Below are 20384 nucleotides of genomic sequence, written 5' to 3'. Positions count from 1 at the left end.
GGTGCTGTTGAAGTGGGGTTCATGTGTTCAAGTCTTAAGACACATTTGTGAATCTCATTGACAGTACTTTATAAAGGCTATGTGCTGTTTGCCTGCCACCCAGGACCTTTTACTGTAATGTAATAACTTAATTATGTGTTTTATTACACTGGTCGGCCTTGTGTTTTGAATATGTACATAGTTAGGCGGAGCATAGCTTAGGATACACTGTTTCTACACAGATCACACCTCATCATATTCGATTCATACCAGACCCATTTATTCTCTACAAAAGCTGCAGCAGGTAAGACAGACTTTTGATATATTTAAATGTTTATAAAATTTTACCATGTTTTTGTGTGGTAACTAATCACATGCATTTTAATAAAAGTTAGTGTAAGCTAAGGACCACTTTTAATATTCTCATATTAAACATTTAAAAAATTGTTGAAACTAATAAGAAACTATTTTTATAATAATATAAATTAAATGTTAGTCTATTACTCTCTAAATGTGCATTTTAAATTAATTATAGTTTGTGATATCAGAAAATAATATCAGACGTTGTTTACAGTACTGACTTTTTTTTAATGATCAATCAAACAGCTCAACTCTTGTAATGATGCAGGCGATGTAGTACTAGTACCTGATTACACGAATAACTCAAAGGCAAAGTGTGATAACTGTCGAATCCTAAATATGACACCTCCTTATTCTCACGCAGAACCCCATCCCATCACCTCTCCTCTGTCTCTCCTGACCCTGCTGTCCCCATGGAGATGACCTCTCTCCTATTCATACTCTGTGCAGGTACAGAATTCACCTGACCTAATCACAATACAATATACTGTATACACAATATGACAAACCACACTAACTTCTCTTCCTTCATTTGTTTTCTGTGTGCATGTTTACATTTCACTTAATGAAATAGTCTCTGTCCTCAGGTGTCTGCTGCACAGCTGCACTCAGCCGCCTCAGACAGTTCCATCTCCATGAAAAAAATATGATTTGGACAGAAGCACAAGACTTCTGCCGGGAGAACTACACTGATCTTGTCACTTTGTACAATCAGGAGGAATCTGAGCAGCTGATACAGTTAATGCCTGATAGCAGCGATTCAGCCTGGATAGGTCTCCATCGCAAAGAGCACAGTCTGAAGTGGTCCAATGGAGACATTGTTAATGACACTGCATGGTTACCACTTCCAAGCCCGTGCACAAAGCCAATGTGTGCAGCCATACTGAAACATAATACAACATGGGAGAATTGTACAGAGCAGAAATACTTCATGTGTTACAGAAAAGGTAAAACATTCCATACTATAAAACACATCAGATGTCGTGTTTCCTTGCACCTCACCAACATCCAGGTCAAATTATTATAATTCTTCAACAATATCGAGATATAATTATTTTATATCAAACTATGTTAAGGAGAGTAGAATGTTAGTCCATTCTATGTGTGCAGGGTCTGGTGATTCCTTCCTGATTGAACAGAAGATGACCTGGTATGATGCTCAGAGTTGCTGCAGAGAGAGAAACACTGACCTGGTCAGCATCAGGAACGAGGGACAGAAGGAGGAAGTGAAGAACGACGGGATGAACAGCACCACACCTTACTGGATCGGCCTGCTGTATGATGACTGGGAGTGGTCTGATGGAGGGAGATCTGCCTACAGAGACTGGTCGGAGGGTAACAACTATCCTCATACAGGAGAAAATGTCACTATTCTTTTCCAGTGTCCAAGAGGTATATCCACAGTGCCAAATGAAAATACTCCAGAATATACACTCTGCTCTGAAGGTAAGTTGTCCAAGAGGAACATAGTCAAACTGCTTCTTATTTGTATGAAAGGTTGTTACTCTATATTGATAATCACCTGGTCAAGAGGACTGAACTCGGCATTCCCTTTCTATTCCCTTCACTTGTCAAGTCAAACACAATGCAGGGCTATCATGCGATCATGCTGGTTCCACCAGGCTATAATGATATATAACTCTTACTGAAATTATTATGTACCTGCTTATCTTGCCACTAAAATCTGAGAGTTAAAATAGGTGCTAAAACAAGCTAATATGAAAAATGTAAATATCTTGAATAGCACATTTATGTCTTTCAGGATCAGTAATCATCCACAATATCAGTGAAGGAATGTCTTGGGAACAGGCTCTGGCCTACTGCAAGAAGAACTACCATGGACTGCTGCGTATTGAGACAGAAGAAGACCTGGGGGCGATCAAGCAGAAGTTTAATGGGACTGATTTTACTGGTCCTGTGTGGGTGGGTCTGAGACAGAGCCGTCTCTTTGGGTTCTGGGTCTGGACCAATGGGCTGCCAGTGGGGTGGAGTAACTGGGAGGGAGACAGACAGCCTGAACAGCCTCTGTCCAACCATTGTGGTGCCATGTCAATGGAGGAGGGATACAAGTGGAGTGATCAGGACTGTCTGTCCAAGCTCTTATTTATTTGTGAAGAAGAGTTGTAATACCTTGTTAATTTAATTAACTGTCTTTACCATTTCTCACATTTTGATTGGAATGTGTTTTTTTAGGTAATTGCTGATTGAAATCATCTTGACAAAGATTTTTTATGTTTAAGCTTTCAGCATGCAATGCAATGTACAATATACCTTGTCATTGATATAACTTGTTATCAAAAATCTTTGAATATAATTGTGTGATATTTCAGATATTAAAAAAATGTGAAACAATCAAATATAGATCATTATGTCATGTTATTAAAATATTTTATTCACCTGTCATAATACATTTGCCATTAAGCACACTTGTTTATCCAAGATGTACCCATAGTCATCACTATTGTAACTATGGGTTACTCTAATTAATACTCTAAATAGTCTAAATACAATTTTATTTAATTAATAGTATCGTGCATGTTAACGATGACTAAGGAAATAAAAATTATAGTAAAGTAATATATTTAATATAATGGACATTGTAAACATAATATCTCTTCTCCCAATTTCTGTTCTTACTTTACAAAAATAAACAAAACATAAGAAAGAAAGAAAGAGATTTTTTAGTCTTCTTTTAAACACACACAATCACAGTAGATGCTGCAACAAGATGTCAGTATGAGTAACTCCAGGACATTACAGGGATGAGTGGATGCCGCCATCTTGTCTATTTCAAGTTCTCTCATTGATCGATACAAGTGGGTGTCCGTCCCCCAGTGCCGCATGTCAGGATGACAGACACCTGCCTCAATCAATGAGAGAAGACTTGAAATACAGTACACATAGATGACAGCGTACACATTGTTGGATTACTTAATGGAGCAAAAAGTATACATTTATTTTAATAATGGAGCTTTTTCTAAATTCAAATGGACCCACTACAACTGAATGCATGGAGAGTGGAGACAAGCACAAGACAGGTGAAACAGATTAGGGTGTGACATAAGTAATGTACTTTATCTACTGGATATTGTAAGAAAAAATAGTGAGTTAATTTTATCTCAGTACATGTCATCTGTTGTAACTCTTACAGATATTATCCTCCGGCTGATCACTAACACCTAGAGAAACGTTATCCTTCACATGAAAATGTCCATATCGCTCGTCATCTAGTGCGTCCAAGTAGCACTATTTTTCTTATTTATCGTACATGTACATGTCATTCACTGAGTGTCACCAATAAGCAGGTTGTGTATGTCTGCTTCACAGTACAGTACTGTTTAGATGGATAAAATGGCTATTTGTTGTTTGGCACGGAGGACTCGTACTGTTTTGCCCAACTCAGGCCCAATGTTTTGGCCGTGTACAGTGAGCATGCACTCACTTAATCATTCATCTGTCAGCGTTTTGTATTTTTAATAAGTACCTAGTTTGACAGAGCTTAGCTTTAGAATGCTATTACAAGTGTACAGTATGTGTACATATATGCCCGAGTTCCCACTATACTCCTTCAGTCTGAAAAAGTTCTAATCTTATCTTTAAGGGCTTCATGAAGGCTCGGCGTATGTGTTTAAATGTGGTTTTATCTTATTTTTATACCAAACATTGGACATTTTAATTCTAAATCCTAAAACATACTCATAAACAACACAATTAAAAAAACAACTTTTAGACAATTTAAAATCTGGTTTATGCTAATGTTAACCTGCGTTATAACATGCAAGAGGGTTTGGTTTGACTGTCTGGGAGACATGGACATGCTTGCATGAAGAACAAGTGGCTACCTTATTTGCAGTCCTGACCATTTCTGATCAACCAAACAGTGCAACTCTTGTTACAGTGAAGGTACTCACAATACAGTGAAAGTTGGCAATGAAATCTGACACCTCCATATTCTCACACAGGACACCAACCCATCACTGACCTGGTCGGCATCAGGACAAGGGAATGGAGGAGGAGGTGAAGAAAAAAAGGGATGAACAGCACCACTCCTTACTGGATCGGCCTGCTGTATGATGACTTTGCGTGGGAGATCTGCGATCTGTTCATGAAAAGTGGGATGACTGTGGGTAATGGAGGTTCTTACAACACACTCTGCTCTGAAGGCAAGTTGTCAAATAAGAGCATAGCTAATGTTTTAAAATGTTCAAACTGCTTCTTATTTGTTTGAAATGTTGTTACTGTAGAGACCGACAGCCTGAACAGCCTCTGTCCAACCATTGTGGTGCCATGGCAATGGAGGAGGGATACAAGTGGAGTGATCAGGACTGTCTTTCCAAGCGCTTTTTTATTTGTGAAGAAGAGTTGTAATACATTTCCCCCTTGTTAAAAACATGTAATCTAGCTCCCAGTATGCAAATCCTATGATTTCCACTGGATGTAAGTAGTCTTTGTTCAAGGTTTCAGGCTTGTTTCTTCCCAAACGAGGAAGAATGATGAGTATAGTACTGGGATACAGACATGGAAATCAGTCTGTGCGGGCGCGACGAAGAGGACGTGCACCTGCTAATATCGTTTTTCTCTTGAACATACTTCTTTACGTATGAAATATTATAGTTTAATTACATTTGAGGGTATCTGAGGATTATATAGAAACGTGTTTTGACTTGTTTTAACAAAGTTTAGCTTTCTCTGCATGTAGAACGAGTGGATTACTCAAATCGATGGCGCCAACTAAACAGACTTTTTGTGATATAAAGAAGGATTTTATCTAACAAAACGTCACTACATGTTGTAGCTGGGACCCTTTGTGTGACAAATCAGAGGAGGATTTTCAAAGAGTAAGTGAATATTTAATCACTATTTTTATGATTTATGAAACCTGTGCTGGTGTAAAAATATTTTGATGTGGGGCGCCATACTCAAACAATTGTATGGCATGCTTTCGTTGTAAAGCCTATTGTAAATTGGACAGTGCAGTTAGATTAACAAGAATTTAAGCTTTCAACCGATATAAGACACTTGTATGTAGCTAAATGTTTAATATACATTATTTTTATGATTATTCATTTGAATTGCTCGCCCTCCAGTTCCACCGGAAGTTGTCCCGCTAGTGGAACCCCTATCTCAGAGTTAAGATACCAGCTGCCAAATTCACACGGTGATGGAATGGTTAAGAAGCTAAAGAAAATATGACGAGCCTGTTCTAAACTCACTTTCAAGTGCTAGGACGACAAAATGCCGTTGTTTATTTACTACATGATTGTGTCAACTACAACATGGCTCAAGTGTTACAACGTTCATGATTGCAGATTATATGCAACATTAAATGTACAGTGCTCTGCCCACCCATGGGTACGTCCCAAATGGATCCACATTCCCAATGGGCCCTGGTCATCAGTAGTGCATTATATAGTGGATAGGGTGCCATTTAGTACCAATCCCATACTACATTTCCTCAAAGTCGGTCTCTGTGGGTGCTACAGACAGTGAACAGATAGACAGCTGACTATGAAAGTAAACAAAGCTCCTATTTGAAAGTCAAGTTTGTCTCTTGGTTTGTATGAATAGGGACGTACCTCGCCCATTCTCCTGGCCGGTCCTGGCAATACGACCTCAGAAACCTACCCACTTCCTGGTTCACTCTCTCCACCTGCCCATTACTTTCAGGGTGATACCCAGAGGTAAGGCTGACCGAGACCCCCAGACGCTCCATAAACGCCCTCCACACCCGTGGACTGGGGACCTCGATCAGATACGATGTCCTCCGGCACCCCGTAGTGCCGGAAGACGTGGGTAAATAGAGCCTCCGCAGTCTGTAGGGCCGTAGGGAGACCAGGCAATGGGAGGAGACGACAGGACTTAGAGAACCGATCCACAACGACCAGAACGGTAGTGTTCCCCTGAGACGGGGGAAGATCAGTCAGAAAATATACCGATAGATGAGACCATGGCCGTTGTGGAACCGGGAGGGGTTGTAACTTCCCTCTCGGCAGGTGCCTAGGAGCCTTACTCTGTGCGCATACCGAACAGGAGGAGACATAGAGCCTCACGTCCTTAGCCAAGGTGGGCCACCAGTATTTCCCCCTAAGACCCCGCACTGTCCTCTCAATCCCCGGATGACCCGAAGAAGGTAGTGTGTGAGCCCACCGAATCAAACGATCACGGACACCAAGCGGTACGTACCTAAGGCCAGTCGGACACTGGGAAGGCTCAGGTTCTACCCTCAACGCCCGCTCGATGTCTGCGTCCACCTCCCATACCACCGGGGCCACCAGACAAGAGGCTGGAAGGATGGGAGTCGGATCGATGGGCCGGTCATCCGTGTCATATAGACGGGACAGCGCGTCGGCCCTAGTGTTGAGGGAACCTGGTCTAAAAGAGATCGTAAATCTAAAGCTTGTAAAGAACATGGTCCACCTAGCCTGACGCGGATTCAGTCTCTTCGCCGCTCGGATATACTCCAGATTGCGGTGGTCAGTCCAGATGAGGAAAGGGTATTTAGCCCCCTCAAGCCAGTGTCTCCACACCTTCAGGGCTTTTACCATAGCTAGTAACTCCCGGTCCCCCACATCATAGTTCCGCTCCGCCGGACCCAGCTTCTTAGAAAAGAAAGCACAGGGACGGAGCTTCGGTGGCGTGCCCGAGCGCTGTGATAGCACGGCTCCAACACCAGCCTCGGACGCATCCACCTCCACTATGAACGCTAACGAAGGGTCCGGATGCGCCAACACGGGAGCCTCAGTAAACCGTGCCTTCAACTGGTTGAAGGCTCCATCTGCCTCGGCCGACCACCGTAGACGCACCGGCCACCCCTTCAGCAGTGAGGTAATGGGCGCCGCCACTTGACCAAAACCCCGGATAAACCTCCGGTAGTAATTGGCAAACCCTAAAAACCGCTGCACTTCCTTTACCGTGGTCGGAGTCGGCCAATTACGCACGGCGGTAACGCGGTCACCCTCCATCACCACCCCCGAGGTGGAAATGCGATAACCCAGGCAGGAAACGGCTTGTTTGGAGAACACACATTCCTCAGCCTTGACGTATAGGTCATGCTCCAGCAGTCGCCCAAGGACCCTGCGCACCAGGGAGACATGCGCGGCGCGTGTGGCAGAATAGATCAGATGTCATCAATATATACTACCACACCCTGCCCCTGCAAGTCCCTGAAAATCTCATCTACAAAGGATTGGAAGACGGCTGGAGCATTCTTCAACCCATACGGCATGACGAGGTACTCATAGTGGCCTGATGTGGTACTAAACGCTGTTTTCCACTCGTCTCCTCCCCGAATACGCACCAGATTATACGCGCTCCTGAGGCCCAGTTTTGTGAAAAAAACGCGCTCCGTGGAATGATTCCATCGCCGTAGCGATGAGAGGTAGCGGATAACTAAATCCCACTGTGATTGAATTGAGACCTCGATAATCAATGCACGGACGCAGTCCTCCCTCCTTTTTTCTCACAAAAAAAAAACTCGAGGAGACGGGTGACATGGAGGGCCGAATGAACCCTTGTCTCAGAGCTTCCGTGACATATGTCTCCATAGCCAACGTCTCCTCCTGTGACAATGGGTACACGTGACTCCTGGGAAGTGCAGCGTTCTCCTGGAGGTTTATCACGCAATCCCACCGTCGATGAGGTGGTAATTTGGTCGCTTTTTTCTTACTAAAAGCGATAGCCAAATCGGCATATTCTGGGGGAATGCGCACAGTGGAAACCTGGTCTGGACTCTCCACCGACGTGGCACCGATGGAAACTCCCACACACCTACCTGAACACTCTTCTGACCACCCCTGAAGAGCTCCCTGTCTCCAGGAAATGAGGGGATTGTGAATGGCTAGCCAGGGAACCCCCAACACCACTGGAAACCCAGGTGAATCAATAAGGTAGAAACTGATCTGCTCCCTATGATCCCCCTGCGTTACCATGTCCAGCGGAATCGTGGCCTCCCTGACCAGCCCTGACCCTAACGGTTGGCTATCTAAGGAGTGCACGGGGAAAGGTGGGTCTATCTGCACCAGCGGAATACCCAACTTACGGGCTAGACCGCGATCCATAAAACTCCCAGCTGCGCCTGAGTCTACGAGCGCCTTATGCTGGAGAGAGGGGAAAAACGCAGGGAAAAAAATAACCAAAAACATGTGACCAACAGGGAGATCTGGGTGAGTCTTGTGCCTACTCACCTGGGGTGGCCGAGAAGTATTCCGCCTGCCATCTCGACTCCCAGATGGACTCCTCCAGCACCGGTCCGAAGTGTGTCCTCTCCGGCCACAGTAGGTGCAAGAGGAGCCACCTCCTCCGGTCCCCCTAGATGCAGCTCCTCCCAACTCCATCGGAGTTGGAGCGGGAGGGCTGGGAGGTGGAATTGACAGGACACCCTCTGAACTCCCGCAGGCAGCTAGCAGGTTATCTAGTCGGATCGACATGTCTATCAGTTCATCGAGGGAGAGTGTGGTGTCCCGACAAGCTAGCTCCCGGCGGACATCCTCCCGGAGGCTGCAACAGTAATGGTCTATCAAGGCCCTGTCATTCCACCCCGCACCAGCAGCCAAGGTCCGGAACTCTAACGCGAAATCCTGAGCTCTTCTCGTCTCCTGTCTGAGGTGGAACAGTCGCTCACCCGCTGATCGGCCCTCCGGTGGGTGGTCGAACACCGCTCGAAAACGGCGGGTGAACTCCGGGTAGTGGTCCCGAGCCGAGTCTGGGCTGTTCCAGACTGCGTTGGCCCAGTCCAGGGCCCTACCCGACAAACAGGAGACGAGGAGGCTTACACTCTCCTCACCCGAGGGAGTCGGACGCACGGTAGCCAGGTAGAGCTCAAGCTGGAGCAGAAATCCCTGGCATCCAGCCGCTGCTGGGAGACGCAATGTGCTGGTCCCAGCCGATGACATTGGAGGAGTGGGTTGCGTCGTCTGCAGGGGAGCTGGGGAGGGCGTCGGGAGACCACTCCTCTCCCATCGCTCCATCCTCTCCATCATCTGGTCCATCGCTGACCCGATTCGATGGAGGACAGCTGTATGATGATGGACGCGCTCCTCCATTGTTGGGAGAGGGGTGGTCGCTGCTTCTGCTGACTCCATTGGTGGTGCGGGCTTCTGTCAGAGCTTCTAGGAGTACTGGGTGGAGGAGTCAAGCGCAGAGAGCAGGTTAGTTCAGGACGTGGATTTTTATTCCTGTCGACAGTAACAACGGTCATGCCCAAACACAACGGGCGCATGAAAATCCCAGTCCAAACACACAGGACTAAACTGTCCGGAAAATAGCTTCCACCTAAACACCAACACCAAACACCAAATAACAGAAAACAAGCCCGCACAAAAGCCGGCGGGCCTACTGCCCTTAAATAGCCTACCCACAAAACTAAACTCAAAACAGGTGCACTCAATCAGCCCAAACTAACAGAAACAAAAAGAAGGGAGTCGATGGCAGCTAGTAGGCCGGTGACGACGACCGCCGAGCGCCGCCCGAACAGGAAGAGGCGCCATCTTCGGCGGGATTTGTGACAAATGTATGTTTTAGTCATTTTGAAGCTGCAAACGTGGTCTGCTCTAATGTTGAGGTGATTCCATGACCCTCATGTATTTGATACTAGCTATAGGCTATATTAAGATTCATGTCTAAGAGCCCGCCAAACCATGTGCTTATGATCATATATTTAGACAAATTAAACTAAATACTGTAGTTTTGACTCTTCATTAAAAGAATTGCAGCCATCAAATATATATATATACATTTTTAAATAACTTGCATAGTAATATTTCTTTTTCTGAGTTGTATTCCAAAATACTTTCAAATATTATTTGTTTTTCTGAGACCTCTATTTTAATATCAAAGAAAATAATGACATTTTATTTGAAACTCTATATAAACTATATTCGACTACCTTGAGTATTTGAAAAATGTGTATTTTTAAGTAAGTTAGAAAATACAACTATTTTTTGCCTAGGTCTGAAACACACAGAGAACTGGACTCTGACAAACAATATTCACATTAAGATATTTTCTCTGAGATTATAGTGATTGATGTTAGGCAGAGTACCTAATATTGTTTTCCAATATTTCCAAAATGACCAAAATGTGTTAAAATGGGACATGATCAGCGGTTGACTGAATGGGTCAAAAGCCCGATTGTACCTATTTTAATCAATTTTGCATATGCAATGTTGTTCAGCAATGTGGTGTCCATTAGGTACCAGGTAAACAAGCTCACATAAATATCCTTTATGATTATAATTTTGAAGTGTTTGTCTTTTGCAAAGTGTTTTTCTCAGTTCATGTTTCTATTGCATCTCTCTGTCTAAATGCTAAATTAGACCCCAAAAAAAGCAGATAGAGCTTTATAGTCTCCTCTGCTGCATAACACACAATCATCAATGTATGAAGTCAATACAGTAACTGAAGGCTATTACTGGAATCTATTTGCATGTGATGCAGACATTCAAATGTGTGCTCCATGAAGACTGCAGGTGTTTCTATGATGGTGAAAACAAAATAGTTCATGACCTCTGCATGGTGAATAGACAACATTATACTGTGCCAAATACTGCACTATACTAAGCATTTACTGTATACTGTACAAATAATAACAAATAACCACTCTGATAATTATGTTTTTGAGTCCAAATAAATCAACTCTTTGTTCTGTGCAACAAAGTTAGTGCAAAGTTAGGATACCAGAAATGTATACCATAGAAAAGATGTATGTGAAAACTTTGGAGGTAACTTGTTTGATTATTTGGCTAACCAGAGAGGACAGAAAGCCCATACAGCCCTGTCACACTGTTGATGTCCCTCTCTGGTTGTGTCTCAGTCTCTGTTGTCCAACCCATCTAGAGAGCAGACAGACCAGGCCTGACTCACACTACACTATAAGGAAGTAAGTCCTCAGGATATCCTGAGACATGTTTCCTCCAACCCAGAGAGAGATTTCCCCTGATATGGATACAAACACAGCTCAATACTTCTCACCACACCAACAGAAAAGTTATTTCACACCAACATGTCCAGAGTATCAAATATCCTTACAAAGTGACATTAATGGGATCTTTTTAAATATAAACCTCACATTCACTGTATTAGGTCTATTACTCTTTTAGAGATGGGTTGGGGTGAGGGGTGCTGGTGAAGTGGGGTTCAAGTGTTTAAGTCTTAAGACACATTTGTGAATCTCATTGACAGTACTTTATAAAGGCTATGTGCTGTTTGCGTGCCACCCAGGACCTTTTATTGTAGTGTAATAACTTAATTATGTGTTTTATTACACTAGTCGGCCTTGTGTTTTTAATATGTTTTTAGTTAGGCAGAGCATAGCTTAGGATGCACTGTTTCTACACAGATCACACCTCATCATATTCGATTCATACCAGACCCATTTATTCTCTACAAAAGCTACAGCAGGTGACTTTTGATACATTTAAAAGTTTATCAAATTTGACCATGTTTTGTGTGGTAACTAATCACATGCATTTTAATAAAAAGTTACAGTAAGCTAAGGACCACTTTTAATGTGGTTTCATCAAATTGTCATATTAAACATAAAACATTTTTTAACAGCATTCTTGTTGAAACGAATAAGGAAACTATTTTAATAATAATAAAAATTAAATGTTAGTCTATGAATTTCTAAATGTGCATTTTAAATTAATTATAGTTTGTGATATCAGAAAATAATATCAGACGTTGTTTACAGTACTGACTTTTTTTTAATGATCAATCAAACAGCTCAACTCTTGTAATGATGCAGGCGATGTAGTACTAGTACCTGATTACACGAATAACTCAAAGCCAAAGTGTGATAACTGTCAAATCCTAAATATGACACCTCCTTATTCTCACGCAGAACACCATCCCATCCCCTCTCCTCTGTCTCTCCCGACCCTGCTGTCCCCATGGAGATGACCTCTCTCCTATTCCTACTCTGTGCAGGTACAGAATTCACCTGACCTAACCACAATACAGTATACTGTATGCACATGACAAACCATACTAACTTCTCTTCCTTCATTTTGTTTTTTGTATGTATGTTTACATTTCACTTAATGAAATAGTCTCTGTCCTCAGGTGTCTGCTGCACAGCTGCACTCAGCCGCCTCAGACAGTTCCATCTCTATGAAAAACAACAACAACCATTAAATTGGACAAAAGCACAAGACTTCTGCCGGAACACCTACACTGATCTTGTCACTTTGTACAATCGGGAGGAATCCAAGCAGCTGGTACAATTAATGGCATCTGAAAGCAGCTATACAGCCTGGATAGGTCTCCATCGCAAAGAGCACAGTCTGAAGTGGTCCAATGGAGACATTGTTAATGACACTGCATGGTTACCACTTCCAAGCCCGTGCACAGAGCCAATGTGTGCAGCCATACTCAAAGATGATACAACATGGGAGAATTGTACAGAGCAGAAATACTTCATGTGTTACAGAAAAGGTAAAACATTCCGTACTATAAAACACATCAGATGTCGTGTTTCCTTGCACCTCACCAACATCCAGGTCATATTATTATAATTCTTCAACAATATCGAGATATAATTATTTTATATCAAACTATGTTAAGGAGAGTAGAATGTTAGTCCATTCTATGTGTGCAGGGTCTGGTGATTCCTTCCTGATTGAACAGAAGATGACCTGGTATGATGCTCAGAGTTGCTGCAGAGAGAGAAACACTGACCTGGTCAGCATCAGGAACGAGGGACAGAAGGAGGAAGTGAAGAACGACGGGATGAACAGCACCACACCTTACTGGATCGGCCTGCTGTATGATGACTGGGAGTGGTCTGATGGAGGGAGATCTGCCTACAGAGACTGGTCGGAGGGTAACAACTATCATCGTACAGGAGAAAATGTCACTATTCTTTTCCAGTGTCCAAGAGGTATATCCACAGTGCCAAATGAAAATACTCCAGAATATACACTCTGCTCTGAAGGTAAGTTGTCCAAGAGGAACATAGTCAAACTGCTTCTTATTTGTATGAAAGGTTGTTACTCTATATTGATAATCACCTGGTCAAGAGGACTGAACTCGGCATTCCCTTTCTATTCCCTTCACTTTATTTTATTTATTTTTTTATTTAACCTTTATTTAACCAGGTAGGCAAATTGAGAACACGTTCTCATTTACAATTGCGACCTGGCCAAGATAAAGCAAAGCAGTTCGACACATACAACAACACATAGTTACACATGGAGTAAAAACAAACATATAGTCAATAATACAGTGAAAAAAAATAAAAAAAAAATAAAAAAAATAAAAAATAAGTCTATATACAATGTGAGCAAGCGAAGTGAGATAAGGGAGGTGAAGGCAAACAGATATATGTATAAATAAAAATATAAAAAGGCCATGGAGGCGAAGTGAGTACAACACAGCAAGTAAAATAAAAACAAACAAAAAACACTGGAATGGTTGGTTTGCATTGGAAGAAAGTGCAAAGTAGAGACAGAAATAATGGGGTGCAAAGGAGCAAAATAAATGAATAAATAAATACAGTAGGTAAAGAGGTAGTTGTTTGGGCTAAATTGTAGATGGGTTATGTACAGGTGCAGTAATCTATGAGCTGCTCTGACAGCTGGTGCTTAAAGCTAGTGAGGGAGATAGGTGTTTCCAGTTTCAGAGATTTTTGTAGTTCGTTCCAGTCATTGGCAGCAGAGAACTGGAAGGAGAGGCGTCCAAAGGAAGAATTGGTTTTGGGGGTGACTAGAGAGATATACCTGCTGGAGCGCGTGCTACAGGTAGGTGCTGCTATGGTGACCAGCGAGCTGAGATAAGGGGGGACTTTACCTAGCAGGGTCTTGTAGATGACCTGGAACCAGTGGGTTTGGCGACGAGTATGAAGCGAGGGCCAGCCAACGAGAGTGTACAGGTCGCAGTGGTGGGTAGTATATGGGGCTTTGGTGACAAAACGGATGGCACTGTGATAGACTGCATCCAATTTATTGAGTAGGGTTTTGGAGGCTATTTTGTAAATGACATCACCGAAGTCGAGGATTGGTAGGATGGTCAGTTTTACAAGGGTATGTTTGGCAGCATGAGTAAAGGATGCTTTGTTGCGGAATAGGAAGCCAATTCTAGATTTGACTTTGGATTGGAGATGTTTGATGTGGGTCTGGAAGGAGAGTTTACAGTCTAACCAGACACCTAGGTATTTGTAGTTGTCCACATATTCTAAGTCAGAGCCGTCCAAAGTAGTGATGTTGGACAGGCGGGCAGGAGCAGGCAGCGATCGGTTGAAGAGCATGCATTTGGTTTTACTTGTATTTAAGAGCAGTTGGAGGCCACGGAAGGAGAGTTGTATGGCATTGAAGCTCGCCTGGAGGGTTGTTAACACAGTGTCAAAAGAAGGGCCAGAAGTATACAGAATAGTGTCGTCTGCGTAGAGGTGGATCAGAGAATCACCAGCAGCAAGAGCGACATCATTGATGTAAACAGAGAAGAGAGTCGGTCCAAGAATTGAACCCTGTGGCACCCCCATAGAGACTGCCAGAGGCCCGGACAACAGACCCTCCGATTTGACACACTGAACTCTATCAGAGAAGTAGTTGGTGAACCAGGCGAGGCAATCATTAGAGAAACCAAGGCTGTCGAGTCTGCCAATGAGGATGTGGTGATTGACAGAGTCAAAAGCCTTGGCCAGGTCAATGAATACGGCTGCACAGTATTGTTTCCTATCGATGGCGGTTACGATATCGTTTATGACCTTGAGCGTGGCTGAGGTGCACCCATGACCAGCTCTGAAACCAGATTGCATAGCGGAGAAGGTGTGGTGTGATTCGAAATGGTCGGTAATCTGTTTGTTGACTTGGCTTTCGAAGACCTTAGAAAGGCAGGGTAGGATAGATATAGGTCTGTAGCAGTTAGGGTCAAGGGTGTCCCCCCCTTTGAAGAGGGGGATAACCGCAGCTGCTTTCCAATCTTTGGGGATCTCAGACGACACGAAAGAGAGGTTGAAGAGGCTAGTAATAGGGGTGGCAACAATTTCAGCAGATAGTTTTAGAAAGAAAGGGTCCAGATTATCTAGCCCGGCTGATTTGTAAGGGTCCAGATTTTGCAGCTCATTAAGAACATCAGCTGACTGTATTTGGGAGAAAGAGAAATGGGGAAGGCTTGGGCGAGTAGCAGAGGGGAGGGCAGTGCTGTTGTCCGGGGTAGGGGTAACCAGGTGGAAAGCATGGCCAGCCGTAGAAAAATGCTTATTGAAATTCTCAATTATAGTGGATTTGTCGGTGGTGACAGTGTTTCCTATCTTCAGAGCGGTTGGAAGCTGGGAGGAGGTGTTCTTATTCTCCATGGACTTTACGGTATCCCAGAACTTTTTTGAATTTGTGTTGCAGGAAGCAAATTTCTGCTTGAAAAAGCTAGCCTTGGCTATTCTAACTGCCTGTGTATATTGGTTTCTGGCTTCCCTGAAAAGTTGCATATCACGGGGGCTGTTCGATGCTAATGCAGAACGCCATAGGATGTTTTTCTGTTGGTTAAGGGCAGTCAGGTCAGGAGAGAACCAAGGGCTATATCTGTTCCTGGTTCTAAATTTCTTGAATGGGGCATGCTTATTCAAGATGGTGAGGAAGGCATTTTAAAAAAATGACCAGGCAACCTCTACTGACGGGATGAGATCAATATCCTTCCAGGATACCCCGGCCAGGTCGATTAGGATGGCCTGCTCGCTGAAGTGTTTCAGGGAGCGTTTGACAGTGATGAGTGGAGTTCGTTTGACCGCTGACACATTACGGATGCAGGCAATGAGGCAGTGATCGCTGAGATCTTGGTTGAAAACAGCAGAGGTGTATTTGGAGGGCAAGTTTGTTAGGATGATATCTATGAGGGTACCCGTGTTTACGGAATTGGGGTGGTACCTGGTAGGTTCATTGATAATTTGTGTGAGATTGAGGGCATCAAGCTTAGATTGTAGGGTGGCTGGGGTGTTGAGCATGTTCAAATTTAGGTCGCCTAGCAGCACGAGCTCTGAAGATAGATGGGGGGCAATCAGTTCACATATAGTGTCCAGAGCACAGCTGGGGGCAGAGGGTGGTCTATAGCAGGCGGCAACGGTGAGAGACTTGTTTTTAGAGAGGTGGATTTTTAAAAGTAGAAGTTCAAATTATTTGGGAACAGACCTGGATAGTATAACAGAACTCTGCAGGCAGTCTTTGCAGTAGATTGCAACACCGCCCCCTTTGGCCGTTCTATCTTGTCTGAAAATATTGTAATTGGGGATAAAAATGTCTGAATTTTTGGTGGTCTTTCTAAGCCAGGATTCAGACACGGCTAAAACATCCGGGTTGGTAGAGTGTGCTAAAGCAGTGAACAAAACAAACTTAGGGAGGAGGCTTCTAATGTTAACATGCATGAAGCCAAGGCTATTACGGTTACAGAAGTCATCAAAAGAGAGCGCCTGGGGAATAGGAGTGGAGCCAGGTACTGCAGGGCCTGGATTCACCTCTACATCACCAGAGGAACAGAGGAGAAGTAGGATAAGGGTACGGCTAAAAGCTATGAGAATTGGTCGCCTAGAGCTACTAGAGCAGAGAGTAAAAGGAAGTTTCTGGGGGCGATAAAATAGTTTAAAGGAATAATGTACAGACAAAGGTATGGTAGGATGTGAATACAGTGGAGGTAAACCTAGGTATTGAGTGATGATGAGAGAGATCTTGTCTCTAGAAACATCATTGAAACCAGGTGATGTCATCGCATATGTGGGTGGTGGAACTGAGAGGTTGGATATGGTATAGAGAGCAGGGCTAGAATCTCTACAGTGAAATAAGCCAATAAACACTAACCAGAACAGCAATGGACAGGGCATATTTACATTAAGGAGAGGCATGCTTAATCGAGTGATCAATAAGGGTCCAGTGAGTAGAGGTTGGTTGGGGTCGTGGCGATCCAGACAGCTGGCCGGGTATATGACTATCGGTAGCAGCATAGGATGGATGTCTGTTTGTAGATACCTTGTGCGTTTCCGTCGGTAGGTTCCGTGTAGTGGGGTTTTGTTCAGATAGCAGCCGATAAGACAGCTAACGATTAGCGGGCCTCAGATGAGCGTTCAGGTAACGTCGGGACGGAGGTGCCGGTTGGATAAATCCCTCGGGCAGATAACGTCGGCAGTCAGTCGTGAAGGCCCGGTGGGGTTCCGTATCTGCAGCAGCAACAAAAGAAACGGGTCCGGATGGTGATGGAACTCCTCAGCTGGCTAGCTCCAGCATGATTTGAGTTTGCTCCGGGGTCGACGTAAGCCAATAGTCACACGGATGCAGCTAGCTAGCTGCGAAATCAAGGTGCAAGTGTCCAGAGCCTGCGGTTGGAATCCGGCGAAACTGAGAGAAAAAAAAGTCCCGGAATGCTCCGGTCCGAGTCGCGTTGCACAAAAGTGCCGGTAGATTATCGAGCTAAAGGAATAGCTGATGACCGCAAAACGTGGGCAGCTGAAACACCAACGCTAGCCAGGAAACCGGCTAATTTCGGGGCAGCTACAGATTAGCTTCTGGCTAGCTATCGGAGTAGCTTCTGGTTAGCTTTCAGGCTAGCTTCTGAAATAGCCCCTGGCTATCTTCCACGCTGGATTTTCAGATTGAGGTAAATAATACTTATTGTAATTGGTGTAGCGGGTTGCAGGAAAGCTTTTGCAGGAAAGCTTTTGTAGTTGAGTTCTTGGATAATAAAATAAATAAAAGATATGTGAAGAAATATATATATAAATATATATATATACAGGACACGACACGACAATACGGAAAAAGACGTCTGAACTGCTAAGCCACCTTGGAAGCTTAGCAAGTCAAGTCAAACACAATGCAGGGCTATCATGCGATCATGCTGGTTCCACCAGGCTATAATGATATATAACTCTTACTGAAATTATTATGTGCCTGCTTATCTTGCCCCTAAAATATGAGTTAAAATAGGTGCTAAAACAAGCTAATATGAAAAAGTTAAATATCTTGAATACCACATTTATGTCTTTCAGGATCAGTTATCATCCACGTCATCAGTGAAAGAAAGTCTTGGGAACAGGCTCTGGACTACTGCAAGAAGAACTACCATGGACTGCTGCGAATTGAGACAGAAGAAGACCTGGGGGCGATCAAGCAGAAGTTTAATGGGACTGTATTTACTGGTCCTGTGTGGGTGGGTCTGAGACAGAGCCGTCTCTTTGGGTTCTGGGTCTGGACCAATGGGCTGCCAGTGGGGTGGAGTAACTGGGAGGGAGACAGACAGCCTGAACAGCCTCTGTCCAACCATTGTGGTGCCATGTCAATGGAGGAGGGATACAAGTGGAGTGATCAGGATTGTCTGTCCAAGCTCTTATTTATTTGTGAAGAAGAGTTGTAATACCTTGTTAATTTAATTAACTGTCTTTACCATTTCTCACATTTTGATTGAAATGTGTTTTTTAGGTAATTGCTGATTGAAATCATCTTGACAAAGATTTTTTATGTTTAAGCTTTCAGCATGCAATGCAATGTACAATATACCTTGTCATTGATATAACGTGTTATCAAAAATCTTTGAGTAAAATTGTGTGATATTTCAGATATTTAAAAAATGTAAATAAAAAATAAAGATCATTATGTCATGTTATTAAAATATTTTATTCACTTCTCATAATACGTTTGCCATTAAGCAAACTTGTTTATCCTACATTTACCCATAGTCATCACTATTTTAACTATGGGTTACTATATTAATACTAGATAGTCTAAATACAATTTTATTTAATTAATAGTATCATGCATGTTAACGATGACTAAGGAAATAAAAATTATAATAAAGTAATATATTTTATATAATGGACATTGTAAGCATAATATCTCTTCTCCCAATTTCTGTTCTTACTTTACAAAAATAAACAAAACATAAGAAAGAGATTTTTTTGTCTTCTTGTAAACACACACAATCACAGTAGATGCTGCAACAAGATGTCAGTATGAGTAACTCCAGGACATAACAGGGATGAGTGGATGCCGCCATCTTGTCTATTTCAAGTTCTCTGTCACTGATTGAGACAGGTGGGTGTCCGTCCCCAAGTGCCGCATGTCAAGATGACAGACACCTGCCTCAATCAATGAGAGAAGACTTGAAATACACATAGATGGCAGCGTACACATTGTTGGATTACTTCATGGAGCAAAAAATATACATTTATTTTAATAATGGAGCTTTTTCTAAATTCAAATGGACCCACTACAACTGAATGCATGGAGAGTGGAGACAAGCACAAGACAGGTGAAACAGATTAGGGTGTGACATAAGTAATGTACTTTATCTACTGGATATTGTAAAGGAAATAGTGAGTTTATTTTATCTCAGTACATGTCATCTGTTGTAACTCTTACAGATATTATCCTCCGGCTGATCACTAATACCTAGAGAAAAGTTATCATTCACATGAAAATGTCCAAATCGTTCGTCATCTAGTGCCTCCAAGTAGCACTATTTTTCTTATTTATCGTACATGTACATGTCATTCACTGAGTGTCACCAATAAGCAGGTTGTGTATGTCTGCTTCACAGTATACTACTGTTTAGATGGATAAAATGGCTATTTGTTGTTTGGCACGGAGGACTCGTACTGTTTTGCCCAACTCAGGCCCAATGTTTTGGCCGTGTACAGTGAGCATGCACACACTTAATCATTCATCTGTCAGCGTTTTGTATTTTTAATAAGTACCTAGTTCGACAGAGCTTAGCTTTAGAATGCTATTACAAGTGTACAGTATGTGTACATATATGCCTGAGTTCCCACTATACTCCTTCAGTCTGAAAAAGTTCTAATCTTATCTTTAAGGGCTTCATGAAGGCTCGGCGTATGTGTTTAAATGTGGTTTTATCTTATTTTCATACCAAACATTGGACATTTTAATTCTAAATCCTAAAACATACTCATAAGCAACACAATTAAAAAAAAAACTTTTAGACAATTTAGAAAATAAATGCAGAAAAGTTGTATTCATTTCTGAAAATCTGGTTTATGCTAATGTTAACCTGCGTTATGACATGCAAGAGGGTTTGGTTTGACTGTCTGGGAGACATGGACATGCTTGCAT

The 20384-nt window shown here is 43.0% G+C and overlaps 2 protein-coding genes across 2 annotated transcripts; both read left to right on the top strand.

The window, feature by feature from the left end:
- Positions 1–930: 930 nt before the first annotated feature.
- On the top strand, positions 931–2579 carry LOC129838927 (secretory phospholipase A2 receptor-like). The gene is made up of 3 exons (XM_055906196.1): positions 931–1286; positions 1450–1785; positions 2102–2579. Exons 1-3 carry the CDS (start codon positions 986–988, stop codon positions 2464–2466), a joined length of 1002 nt encoding a protein of 333 aa, XP_055762171.1. The 5' UTR covers positions 931–985; the 3' UTR covers positions 2467–2579.
- Positions 2580–12186: 9607 nt separating this feature from the next.
- On the top strand, positions 12187–18669 carry LOC129838726 (secretory phospholipase A2 receptor-like). The gene is made up of 4 exons (XM_055905882.1): positions 12187–12264; positions 12400–12771; positions 12935–13270; positions 18305–18669. The coding sequence occupies exons 1-4, from the start codon at positions 12228–12230 to the stop codon at positions 18667–18669; spliced, it is 1110 nt and encodes a 369-aa protein (XP_055761857.1). The 5' UTR covers positions 12187–12227.
- Positions 18670–20384: the final 1715 nt, after the last annotated feature.

This window comes from Salvelinus fontinalis, chromosome 39 (genome assembly GCF_029448725.1).
Source record: "Salvelinus fontinalis isolate EN_2023a chromosome 39, ASM2944872v1, whole genome shotgun sequence".
Taxonomy (NCBI): Eukaryota; Metazoa; Chordata; class Actinopteri; order Salmoniformes; family Salmonidae; genus Salvelinus; species Salvelinus fontinalis.
This window is presented reverse-complemented; position numbering and strand designations above follow the sequence as displayed.